Source organism: Microchirus variegatus (genome assembly GCF_963457635.1).
Source record: "Microchirus variegatus genome assembly, chromosome: 18".
In the NCBI taxonomy this organism is placed as follows: Eukaryota; Metazoa; Chordata; class Actinopteri; order Pleuronectiformes; family Soleidae; genus Microchirus; species Microchirus variegatus.
In genome coordinates this window covers 7,363,185-7,376,488 of record NC_139819.1, presented here as the reverse complement: position 1 = coordinate 7,376,488, position 13,304 = coordinate 7,363,185, and the positions used below count along the sequence as shown (strand labels likewise).

The following is a 13,304-nucleotide window of genomic DNA, read 5'->3' as shown; positions in this document are numbered from 1 at the left end:
GGGGTCCCAGTAGGTAGCTGCAAACTGTTTTTCTTTCATCTTCAGGCTAACGGATGAGGAGATAGCAATGCAAGGATGGCAAACATCAGGCACACCAGACTGTCTGCCACGGCATGAGCAACTCTTATCTCCAAAAAGCCAGGTTTTTCACAAAATCCCTTGTTTTCATCTGAGCGGCAGCAGCACGTCGTTTATTTACTTTACTCCTTCAGGATTATTGTCGAGAAACCAACTTCGAAATCAAGTAAAACCACTAGAAATGAGTTGCGATGGAATTTAGTTTTCACATAATTTTCGAGGCAAGGAGAGACGTGACCCTAATTTGCACAATATTTTGTTAAAATCGGGTTAATATGCACAACGGATCAAGCTGAAACTCCAGTTTCACTGCAAATGTAGATAAACTAATCTATCTATCTATCTATCTATCTATCTATCTATCTATCTATCTATCTATCTATCTATCTATCTATCTATCTATCTATCTATCTATCTATCTATCTATCTATCTATCTATCTATCTATCTATCTATCTATCTATCTATCTATCATTCTTTATATGGTCTCAGTTTTGTTTCTTATATTTGTAATCTATCTTGCTAGTTTGTGTGCTAGTTAGCTTGCGTGCTACCAAGCGAGAGTCTGTCTATCTATCCTTATATGGTCTCAGTTTTGTTTTTTATTATTTGTAACACGTTATTATCTTCCTATCACTTGCAGTCAGACAGAGGATGCAGCAGCAGCTCCTAATTATTTTATTGCATCAATACTGGTCACTGCTGGAATCAGAGTTGTAATTAAGTGTGATTTGAGGTTCGGGGGGGGGTGTGCATGAATTAATAATGAGCTAATCAAAAAGCACTTGGGCTGATTGCCAGCACATTAACACCTAGAATAGGAATGAAGTGCTCTTTGCTGCTGGCACACAGAGCCACATCTGCATCTGTCCGTTAACAAATGTTTTTGTTCGGTGAATGTGGTAAGAGTTTGAAGGCCCCGCTCTCTCTTGTAGACTGTTTCTAGTCTAGTGTGTTGGCGACAACAGCAAGATGGGAAAAGTTTTATTCGCACACACACACACACATACACACCGTCAATTTGAAGTTTCATTTGTAAAGGTACAAGAGAATTTCTCTGGGGAAATTTAGCAGAGGAGATCTAAAGAAAGGGATAGCGTGATGACACCTCTCTCATTTTAGCTCTGCAAGCAACACGTCAAAGCACATGCTTACTGGTAAGGCTGAGAAAACCACAGTCGGAGGCTGAAATCAATCTGAACCAAGTGTACGCAGTTTGTTCAAGTTTCGGTTCAGTTTCAAATTTAAGGTTCCTTGAATTTGTAAATTCTACCCCCAGATCAGCTACTGGGTAAAAAAAAAGAAGAAGAAAAAGGAGAAGAAAATCTGCAAATCTCTCAGGCCTAATCCTTACGTGGGTGGTTTATTTTTTGAAAACCAAGGTTTTTATCCTCTGCTTTTAAAAAATAGTCCCATTCACACACTAAAGTTCTCAAAAACAACTTGAAACCCACAGCCAAATCGACAGGTGGTTCTATAACTGTAACTGCACACAACAACAATGATGAATCATTTGCTTGTTTAGCACTAATACATTTACATTTAAGCATTTAGCAGACGCTGTTATCGAAAGCGATTTACAAGAGAGGAATAAGCTCTCTTGTAAACATAGACAAAGTCTATGTAGTACAAGAGTTTGACTGTCTAACAATTTCTCCTTGTGTAGACAAATGTGATGTTGCACACTTTAGAAACTTAATCCAGTTTGCATGTGTATGAGCAGCCAAAACACCCAAATACAACAGCCAAAAATACCAACCTACATGCACTTGTGAAGGACCTGAGAATAGGTGAATTCAATGAAAGGTTAATCACTGTGGAGACTTCTGCTGTTTTAGTATATAAAATCTTTAGAAAAACCTTTAGAGCCGGCTCCTTATGTCAAATTTCTTGAAAAAAGGTCCTGGTGACCCCCCTTGAGAAAATAGAGTAGAAAAATCTACAAAAAAAACCTCACCCAGGAAGTTTTCCAGCTGTTGTGGATGTGTCTGACCCAGACAAGCTCCTGCTGTGTTTTTTATGTCTGCATGTCAAACTCTAGAAAATGTGTCTATAGACACAGTTTTCCAGTGGTCACATCTACAAAAAAAAAAACTAAAATAAACTCAATGATCTAAACTGTAAAGGATGTTATTTACTTTAAATGGGGCTTTAATTGAACGAGCACTGTTACTGTGAATGCTTATGATGTCAGCGTTGTTTGCTCTGAAAAACAAAGGTTTGTGGACAGATGAAAACTTAAAGCTGAAGTGCGTCATGTTTAAATATAAACGGCTGTCTGCCTGCAACATTCAAACCTTTGTCCAGTGAGATCACGCAGTGCTGATTTCTTGTTTTCTCTGTCCGCGGCGACCCTCCCGTGCTGCACATTGAGCGATGCTTTTGATTTCATGAGTGCATGAAGCACACGGCGTGAGTGAGACAGACTTCCCAGACGATACAGGTTCTTCACTGGAGTTTTAAAAGGAGAAAGAAAAACCACCCACTGACCGATGGTTGGGTCGCGCACAGTTCTATGAATGGCAGAAGCAGCAGATGGTGTTCGTGCTTTTACAAATGTTCCGTGGTGTGACAGAGGGTGTTATTTGGCCCGGACACAGCCCTGGTTTCAATGTCTACTGGTACTAACAGAATGCTTATTTTGGATACTCTCTCTCAGGGGGAACCTGCGAAGATTTTGAGTTCAGTAAGTGTTAATAAATCTGTGGGATTTCATGGATCCTCCCGTGTGTTTTCTCCTCTGGTCCACCTCTGGCTTACCCTGGATTTCCACTGGACGCGGAACGGACGTGGATCGGCCGTGGAACAGCGGCGACGCGGTTCTGCTTCGTCCTCTGCCTAGCGTCAATCCCCACCGGGCGTGTTACAGCAGCGGCGCGGAGCCTTGGGAGCCAGTGGTATTCACGGAAGATCGCCCAATAATCTCGAACGGACGCGAGTTCGCGAGATCCCGCTATAGACTGTGTGTATAAAGTAAACAACAACAACACAGCTTCTTTCATTCTCTGATGTGGAAGAACTGTTGATCTGGTGTCATAAATTATTTTATGTTTCTCCACTTCAACAATCAGTCTCTCGTCGTACGTTATGACTCTCAGAGACGCTCTGATTAATTGACTGTTGACCTGGCAGCACCGACCATGACGTAATGTTGATGTGAAGTTGTGACAGGCTGTATGACCTGATTATTGTGTTTTATTTTGAAAGGGGGCCGGAAATGTTTTACTTTGATTCTGTGTCGCTTTTCCTGTCTGGTGCGATCTGCTTCGTGGAAATTTACGAGGTTCAGCAGCGGCAACGGAAGAAATAGAACTGATTCCTAACGATAGCGCTGCGGCGCGGCGAGCCGCTTCTGGGCCGCTGCTGAGACGCGCCGCAGTGCGTCTGGTGGAAATGCTCTCATTGATTAGAATGGAAGCGATTTGCAACGGCGACTGCGCCGCTGCCGTCCCGCGGCCGTTCCGCGTCCAGTGGAAATCCAGGGTTACATCGCTCCAAACTGATAATGGTCCTACAGCTGTGCTTAAAAAGAACAGGAACATGTCTTTTTTTCCTCACAGCAACTTAAATTTGGCAAGAGGAAAAGGGGCTGTTAGTAAATAATAGCTTTCAGCAGGACCAGCCTTCTGTTGAGCATGTGTGGCCACAGACATGACAAGAGATTTTCACATACATGCCAGCCTACTGTTCCAGACCCACTGGGACATTGTTGCTTCCTCCCACCGCGTGCGCGAGTCTCCCAGTGTTTTTGCTTCAAATCTTCCACTGTAGATGTGTGAACTTTTAATTACCATGGAAAGTGAAGGAAACACGGTCTCCTGTGGCATACTCTGACTACATTAAACAGAAGAGCTTTTCTAAGATTCATTCGAGGAGAGGAAGGAAAACTCTTGTCTCTTGATTGATCTGCGTTGTTCTTTCTTTCTATTTGTATTGGTCGAGTGGACATTTATATTCCTATGATGGTGTGATGATTCTGGATTATAGTTTTATCAAGATTCCTTTGGCAAAAGTTAACTTAATCTGGCAGAAACACATATTTTTGCAACCCACTGTTGGACCCAACATGTGGGTCCAAAACATCTTTTGGTGTAGTAGCTATGGCAGATTGACGGCTGGATGAAACCTTGTGTGGCTTTGTCCCCTGTCCCCACTTTGGAAATCATGATGTGTCCAGCTTGGACCTAACCCAGGCTAAATCAGTGAATGGTCATTAGTGGCAGTGGCTTTCAAAGGTCCAGTGTGAAAAAGTCTAGGTGAACTTTACATCTGGCAGGAATTGAACATATACAATGAGCACTCGTCTGTATGAATTGTTGTTTTTCATTGTGCCAGAATGAGTCTTCTATTATATCAGGAGCGGGAACACACTTGGAAGGGAACTTCATCACTTAAGCACATTTAATGGTCCAGTGTATGACATTTAGGAGGCTTTAATTGGCACAAATGAAATATAACACGCATAAGAATGTTTTTATAAGTGTATCATCACTTTAAAATGAAAATAATTTGGTTTTCATAGACCTAGAATAAGCTTTCATATGTACTTTAGACACGGCCTTGCTTCCTTTTGTGCCACCGTGTTGCTATAGAAGCCTGTATGGCACCATTTACTAGTTAACTCCGTTAGCTGCGTTAGCTCCTTTAGAGTCATTCGCGCCTACAGTCGAACTGGAGCGATCTGTTTATTATTTAACGAAAAGAGCAGCGCTACAAATAACCAACGTACCTGTGTACTGCGTATGTGTGCCTCTGTTTTTTAAAGTTTAGCCTTACTTTAGAGACTCATATTAACCTAAACATGACGTCACATGTCTTTTTCCCGTCAGTCGTCATGGAAACGCGTCATGCGTTAACGTTGACACCGTGCCCAGCACTAACTGTTGTCTTTTGATGTACAGCTTAACCAAATCATTCACTCTTCTTTACTGATGTTCATAAAATGTATATTTCATATACAGCATGGAACCAAACAGCAATTATATACACAAATCTTTGACCCCCCCCCCATGGCCTGCTTTTACTGACCTGACATATTTTTTATTGTCTTTCATGTTTCGTCGTCACAACAGAATTAAGATGCAGTGAACGATGTTGTGGCGTGACAAAGACAAAGAGTCCGACGTCCAATCTGGAAATGAACGTTCCATTGATTTTCCACATGCTTTGTTCTGGGATGTTTGTGTCCGTGGACCATTACGCAGATTATAGTTTGCTAAATAAAGACAACGAGAAACCGCAAAATGTTTCATGATGAATGTGAAGTGCAGCCTTTTGCTGCCTGTGAGGTCACAGGCCGATTCGGATTTTTCAATTTCATTTGTTGTAGAAAGTGCATTTTGTTTTTCCTGATAATCCTACAGATGTGTGAGTCAGTCTCTGTGTGTGTGTGTGTGTGTGTGTGTGTGTGTGTGTGTGTGTGTGTGTAAGGAAGCAATTTAATTTGAACTCCAATAGATTCTCTCTCTGTCTGTCTGTGTTCTCTGTCCATCTGTCTGTCTGGATATATCGCATGAGTCACTTTTGTCCCCTTTCAGTCATGTTGTAACCAGTGTTGGGCAGCACTCGGCACAGGTCACACACAGCCATCTATGGAATGAGATTGTCAGCACTCATCATCAAGCAAACCTGTCAAACAACTCAAATCAAAAGTGATCTGAAAGGATTGATATTGTGCTTCTGTGTGTCTGTGTTGCGAGAGAAGGTTAACGCGAACACACACACGTGCAAACTCAGAACATGATTTCTCATTTTCTCGATCTCAAAATAACCCACAAATAAATCCTCCTACGAAACAGTCGCGTCGAGGTGTACCACCTGTGCCCCTCCTTTCCCCTCGCCGCTTCGGTCTAATCCACTTGAATGTAGCGGGATATTAGATTAGAATGTTATAGATGTGATTATTCGTCCCTGGGCACAACCATCTATTCGCTGATTAAAACATGAACCCGGGGCCATTATGTAACTGCATAAAGAGACTAAACTGAGTCACCCCCTGTGGGGCCCGCTGTCTATTGTAATATGCGTTAGAGATAATGCAGGTAAAGGCACACATGGTAACAAAAAACCAATACTAAGGGACTGGCAATTATTAGTATTTAACATTTCTAATGTTTATAGTCATACAGTATTTCTAGATACATAAATTACTATAATTGTATGCTTTTTTGGAAGCAATCCTGTTGAAAACTGGACTCAGTCAATGATGGAAGTCAACAGTCACACTCCATCCACAAGTGCTGTGTGCTGGCTGCTCATTGTGGACCCAATGTAGTTAACAACCGTTCACAATAACATTGAAGCAAACTGTAGTTCAGAGCGTGTGAGTAAAAAAACACCTGTTATAGCATTGAACAAAAATGATAACTCTGGCAATTTAATCAGATTTTCATTCATCTCGGGCAAGTTGGTTTCGGCTCGGGCCAGGATTTGTTCGCCATTTAATCCCCTCAGAGGTTAATGTCGCAGCATGGGGATCAGACTCTTAACCCTAATGCTAATGCATAGGAAGTGCATTGAAACACATACAGTACATGTGAAATTGTCTTTTATTCAGGTTTAAATGTAATCCTTTTTGTCTATCGATGGAGTTCATCTGCGCTTAAATTGTTTTTACTGTCGCGTTCAGAGGGAATATGGAGAATAAGATTATAAACCAATGCTGGTAGCTGGTTAACTTGTCTTATCTTAAAAAAAAAAACCTGCAGTTTAATCCCAAAGTCACAGCCAGCCTTCCTATACGTCTAAAGTCTGTTTTGAACCACCTTTTATTAATCAAATAACTAATTAAAGCCAAACTAATTTGGTTTCCCAGTGAGAGCCAAGTGCCTTATGCTAACACATTGGTGTATAGGGTTCATGACCTCATGACATGTCATCCATCATTATGTACTGTATAGCACTACAGTAGGGCTTGTCCTGTAGTCTCCTTGCAAAATGACAGTGGCAACAGGACTTTATAGCGGCTCCCTGCACTCAGACAGATATGAGAGAGGTTTTTTGAAATGTTCATATAATCCTCTCATAAAGAAAGTGATTGAGTTTAATAACTAAAATATGGACCAACTGTCTTTGAGAATTAGCTCGTATATGCACTCAGGAAGGGTTAGTTTGCATTGTGTATAGTAAAATAAATCTACCATGGTGGTGATTCTTCTAACGTCTTGTTCCACGCTGTCTTCTGTTTCCTTATTAGCATTCGTGTCCCTGATGCTACATGTTACAGGCAACGTGGAAACATGTTCATCCGTCTAACATACACAATATTTATCTCTCTATAATTGTTGTTGATTGTTGTCTTTGATGGTTCTTACGTTGAAGAAAAAAGGGCGGTAGATGAAGACAGCGTGGCAAGGTCCTTTGGGACGTTAGTTAAAAGTAGATCACACACACGTTTGTCTTTCTATAATTATGAGGACATTCATAGACATAATGCATGCAACCGTATCTTTTAGCAAATCGTATAAAAACGAGCCTTGACGCTTAAAATGCTCTTTGAATTTGGTAGGATCTGCTAAAAACGTGTTGTCATGATGTAACCGAGAGGAATCCACACTCACACTCGCACACACTCGCGCACACACACACACACACACAGACACACACCCACACACACACACACACACACACACACACACACAAACACAACGGCGTCTATTCTTTTCAGTTATTAGTGTTAGACTTCTAATCTTTGCACCTCTCACATTCCCAGTGGTGGAAATAACAGCCCAGCCTGAAAAGTGAGGAGGAGGAGGAAAAAAGTTCATACTCAACTGTTAAAATAACTGCTGCATTTGGCCCGAGTGTAATTTCAAACTGAAACAAAACATTTTTATTTTTAAATAAACTGTCTTTGACCGCGTCAAATAAAAATCACCATTAAGCCATTGGCGGTGAATATACTTTAAGTATATATCTATATATTCTCTCTACTACCACATGGAACTCTGAAAACCCCATTGCCATTGACTGCTGCTAGTGTAAGTGCTGATCCATATCCAAGTGTGCCATATGTTTCCTGTGTTACTTATTGCTTTCCCATTCCCAATAAAGTGGCAGAATAAAAAGGCTTTTACAGGTCCCTGTGGGTAGCAGCTACTTCCACTGGTAGTCACTGAGCTGTGGGGCTGCTGTGGTGACAAATGGCACCCAGCACATATTTTACTATTGCCATTTACAATGCATGATCCAGGCTGTGCAGCCTCAAATGAGTTGCGCGGTGACACTGTTGAGAGTTATGCTAGCCGGGCTTGGGCGAGCGCGCTACTTTGTGTTACTGCACACACACACACACAGGTGTGAGTTGAGATTGTTTTGAGTTTTCTTTTTATTCATTTATCAGTGAAATGAAACATGAACAGACATTTCGAGGGGGTACATTTGAAGTGATGGTAGAAGAAGATGGTTTGTACATTTTAAAAGATGGGGTGCATAAATATAGATTGAGATACAAATATGTCAGCCAATCACATAGCAGCAACTCTGCATTCACGTATGCAGACATACAGTCTATCGTAAATCGATTATTGACGGAATCGAGGATGTAACCACACCCCCTCTGTGACGTCCTGTCACGACTACGCATTATTATTGTTTACATTTTTATCAGTCTTTTGTGCATTTGCACCTTTTTGTGAATTAATGAGGCGTTGTATAAGTTATTTATGACTTTATAATATATTTAATGATAATATATATATTTATTATTGTTAATTTGTTGTACTAACTTGCAATTAGTTCAGTCATTGTCATGGTTATGATAAACGCATAGGATTACACAAGCAACTGTGCGGAAATCCTTTATCACTGGTGTTGGCCCCCCCAAATCAAATGTTTATCCGGGCCCCATAAAGGCTTGGTCCGGCCCTGCATTTCTGTGCGGTCTCTGTCTGCAATAAAGTGGATGATGGAGCCTGTTGTGAAGATGGAACAGAGCATATATTTATATATATATATATATATATTTATATATCTACCATACACACACAGTTAGTGAGTGAATCCCTCTGCAGATTGGAGCAGACATGGCCGTCAGGGGGCAGACATCAGTCGGGTGAGCTCTCAGGGAAACCAGGCTCCTTCTGCTGAGCTGAGCTGAGCTGAGCAGAAGCACCGGCAGCTCTGACAACTGGCGCACACACCGGGGCTGCTGTGCACTGTAGAAGCGCACTTTGGGCAACGTTCTCAGAATGTTCTCTTTTAGTTGTAAATGTAACCAAAAAAACCACAATTATGAAACTATAGAAACAGTAAAAACACATGTGTGTTCATTAAATACAAAGAAGATTGTTTTAAGTCTTAAAGATGAATGAGAGAGAGAGAGAGAGAGAGAGAGAGAGACAGACATGTCATGATGGTGATTTAATTTCCATCCTGTTTTTGTCTTACTGATGTACGGAAGAGAGAGAGAGGCTGAGGGTCTAGTGTGGTAGCCAGAGGGCGGTGGCATCCTCTCTCTCTCCAGCCTCCCGTTTACGCAGAGAGAGCGCGCTCACACACACACACACACACACACACACTCACACACAGAGGAGGAGAGCGGAGTCAGTGCTGCCGCCGACACGAGCCCACAGACACACAGACCCCGTGGTTATTCCCACACCACCCTCGCAGCTTTTAACCTGCGCCTGCACACACGCGGGACACGGACTCGGACTCTCGCGGACTCTCCTTTTTACACCTTTTTTTTTTTTTTGGAGGTGGGTGTCTTTGGACTTTAGGGTTTTTGGGGTTTTTTTGACCGGCAGCAGAACCCCCCCCGTTTGGTGGAGGAGGAGGTTACGAAGCGCAGGGGGGACGTTTATCCCAGCGTATCCCTCCGAAGTGGACCAGTTTTTGGTGCGTGTATGTGTTCCACGCGTCGCCTGTCATGGGAAAAAGTGGACAGAGAAGTGGAATAGGACACGAGGGCAGCGGCTTGGTGAGGATGTGCACCACGCAGGGGATCCTGCTGCTCCTGGTGCTCGTACACCGAGGAGTCTCCCAAGGTAAGACCCGAGCTGAGTCTCCTCTTTCACACTAGAGTTAAAGTGTTTGCGTGTCTGTTGTTGGCAGCATTTATTTTTGCCTTTACATCATTTAAACAGTGCTGTTGTTTCGTATATATCTGCGCATTCCTTCGCCTCCTTTGCACAAACCCAAACTCGCAGCTGCGACCAATAAATACTAATTACCGTAGAAAAAGCGGTGCCTTTCACGCACGGCTGCTCCAGTAAAGGATGTAATAACGTGTCCTCCCGTTGACGACTATAAACGGACATAAAGTCCCGCGGAACACTGAGGGACTTTAAGTCCAAATCTTAATCCAACACCGCAGTCATTTTTTGACTTGATGTGTTTTGGATGAAGGTGAAGACGGTGAAAAGACTGCGCTCATGTCTTCACCGCAGAGCACTTTGCCAAATAAGAGGCGACGCTCCACTGCATTCCCCATTGGAAAATTGATCAGAAAGTCACAAACACTTTGCGCCACAAGAAGCGCATTATTAAGCGCAATTATGCAGAAACCTCAAGTGTTAAAAAAAAATCTCCATCATATAATGTGTCACACGTGACCTGTATCAACGCAGTCAGGTGCTGTGTTGCAGAATAACAGGCTGCTATAGAGCAGTGGCTTTTTATTTTAATTTGCTGTGAGGTGTGTGACATTCAGTGTGTAATAATAATAATAATAATGCTGGTGCTCCCTGGAAACACTGAGGGGGGAAAAGACAGATGTTTTTTTTCTCTTTTACACTCTCGGTGACCTTCTCTGAGGGGAAAACTTCATGTTCATCCTCAAGCGTTAATGGCCAAAACCCTTGTGTTGTTTTATCAAGCTGATTAATTCACCTTCTATCCCCCCCCCTCCTTTATGGCACCGCTGACCTCATCGTGGCCACTTATCGTGGATTTCATCCCTTATTAAATGTAATATGTGTTGCTCCAGTCTTTTATTAACTAATATTCCACTTGAGCGCCTCTGAAAGAAGCCTGTAACTTCACTTACCGTGTGCTGGATTAAGGGGTAGTATAGTACTGCGTAGGACATGATATTTCTCCTGATGCCTTAGGGAACGACGAGCATTTCAGCTCATGACCGTTCTCTACTGGTTTGCTGTTGAATCAATACATTGCAATTTAGGGACATGATTTGAGCAGTGTTCCACCTAACTCTGATAAATTACACCTTGTATACCCACATGTACAGCCCCCCCCCGCCCTCTATATTCTTTATATGTAGTATTTGTACTACTACAACTTGACTCGAGCGACTCTGAAGTTGTGTCTTTGTCTTGTGAGGAGTCACCTCATTAGTTGCCTTTTATTGAATGGGGGCAAAACACACAAACACATTGACCTAACCGGGGGGGGGAAGTGGGATTTGCTTTGTTTACATAGCTGATCCTCTCTCTGATTCAATTCCCAGTTCATTAAAGAGCAGCCGTTCCTCCTCCTCCTTTTTTTAAAAACTACAGACGCCACGTGTGTTCGCCTTTTGAACACTTTGTTTTGTTTTTGGTCAATTTGAAAAGCCAACGTTTTGGTTTTCATATTTTTTTGGACCGTGTTCCTGTTCGAGTGTGTTCATGTGCACAGACAATGAGAGGTGAGTGCTGGATGAGATCCTCTCATGAGCAGCTCGAGTGCGTACATGTGTCAACCGTCCGACCGAGGCCAACCCTCAAGCCTTTGGGCCGATTAAAAAAAAAAAAAACCATTAGCTCACATTTGATCTAAAATGAATGCCTGAAAAGTCCTCTTGTTTGTTATGAATTCTAAAGGTTTTTGACGATTAAGCTGCTGTAGGTTGTCGGGGTAGAAACATTCAGTTCTCACGCACTCTTTCCTGTGTATTTACACACTTCTCTTGTTGTGAGTGTACGTGTTGTTGTCCATGTAGGAGAGGAGGCTTTTGTGCGTAGGTGTTTATCTGTCAACCTGCTGCAGCGCAGAGGTGTGAACATGTACCCAAAGTGCTGCATCATGTGTGCGATTTTGTACATGTGAGCATGAAACTTGGCTCGAGCAAGAGTGGCCGCACACACATGGTGTCTTGTACACACTTGGCATGATTGGTTATGATATTGCCAGAGCTTTTCACGCTGTCCCCCACCCATTATTCTCTGATCCTTGTCCTCCCATGGTGCACTGCAACCCACACGGGGTTCAAGTGCATGTAAGAAGGACAGCTGGGAATTATAGGGAATAAAAAAAAAAGAAAAAAAGGGGTGGTCTTTTTGATTGGCTGTGCTTCTCACACCAGAACAATGCGATTGGCCGGTTTTGATGTGGCAAACTTGATGCATCAGAGAGAGAAAGGATGAATGGATGAGGGAGAAAAAAATCTCTCTGGGTGGTTTGTACCAGCTTTCATCGCTCCTCTAAAACTTGACAAGGCGACTGACTGTCACACACACACACACACACACACACAGCAAGATATTTCTGTGATCAAACAATGCTCCATTCTGTCTGCATTCTCTCTCTTTGTGTGTGTGTGTGTGTGTGTGTGTGTGTGTGTGCTTGGACAGTCTTTAACGCTCCAGCAACACGTTCCCACTGGTCAAAACAAAACAGTTTAAATGTCTTTTTCCACCAATTTTATCATGTTCAGCTCTGATTGGTAAATAGAAACTGCCACAATGTTATCACTAAGTTATTTAATTAGTTTTTTTTCTTCTCTTGAAATAACTCGACTATTGGCAGTAGGAATGGAATTAATCATTTTTTTGTGTGGCTTCATCTGGATTTGAAATTCCCCAGTTTATCAGCTAGTTTTAGCGATAAAGACGCAATACGTTGGTTCTTAATTGTCATATTCCATACACACTTTAAGTGGCATATGTTTCACATTAGAGCTGCAACGATTAATCGATGAATCGATTATTAATCGATTACTAAATTAATCGCCAACTATTTTGATAATTGATAATCTGTTTGAAGCTTTTATCATTAATAAAACATGATTTCTGAGTGTTTTAGCTTCTTAAATGTGAATATTTTCTTCGTTTCTTTGCTCCACATAAACAAAGAAATAATTAAAACTGAATCATTTTGGTTTGTGGAGAACATCGTCATTTCCAGCTTTGACAAACACTGATCAATGTTTTATGGACCACACGATTCATCGATTGATTGAGAAAATAATCGACAGATTAATCGATTACGAAAATAATCGTTAGTTGCAGCTCTATTTCACATGAAGGTTTTATATTGGGCTGATCATCCCACTCTGTGTGGTTTATA

At 42.0% G+C, this 13,304-nt stretch overlaps 1 protein-coding gene across 1 annotated transcript in view; it reads left to right on the top strand.

Annotated features, from left to right (window-relative positions):
• Positions 1–9,945: 9,945 nt before the first annotated feature.
• Positions 9,946–13,304, top strand: part of LOC310939865 (netrin receptor UNC5C-like) — a gene marked incomplete at both ends in the record, with an annotated part of 201,882 nt that continues 198,523 nt past the window's right edge. Inside the window, one exon of the mRNA XM_083904714.1 lies at positions 9,946–10,063. Coding sequence (XP_083760840.1) covers positions 9,946–10,063 — 118 coding nt within the window. The remainder of the gene's footprint in view (positions 10,064–13,304) is intronic.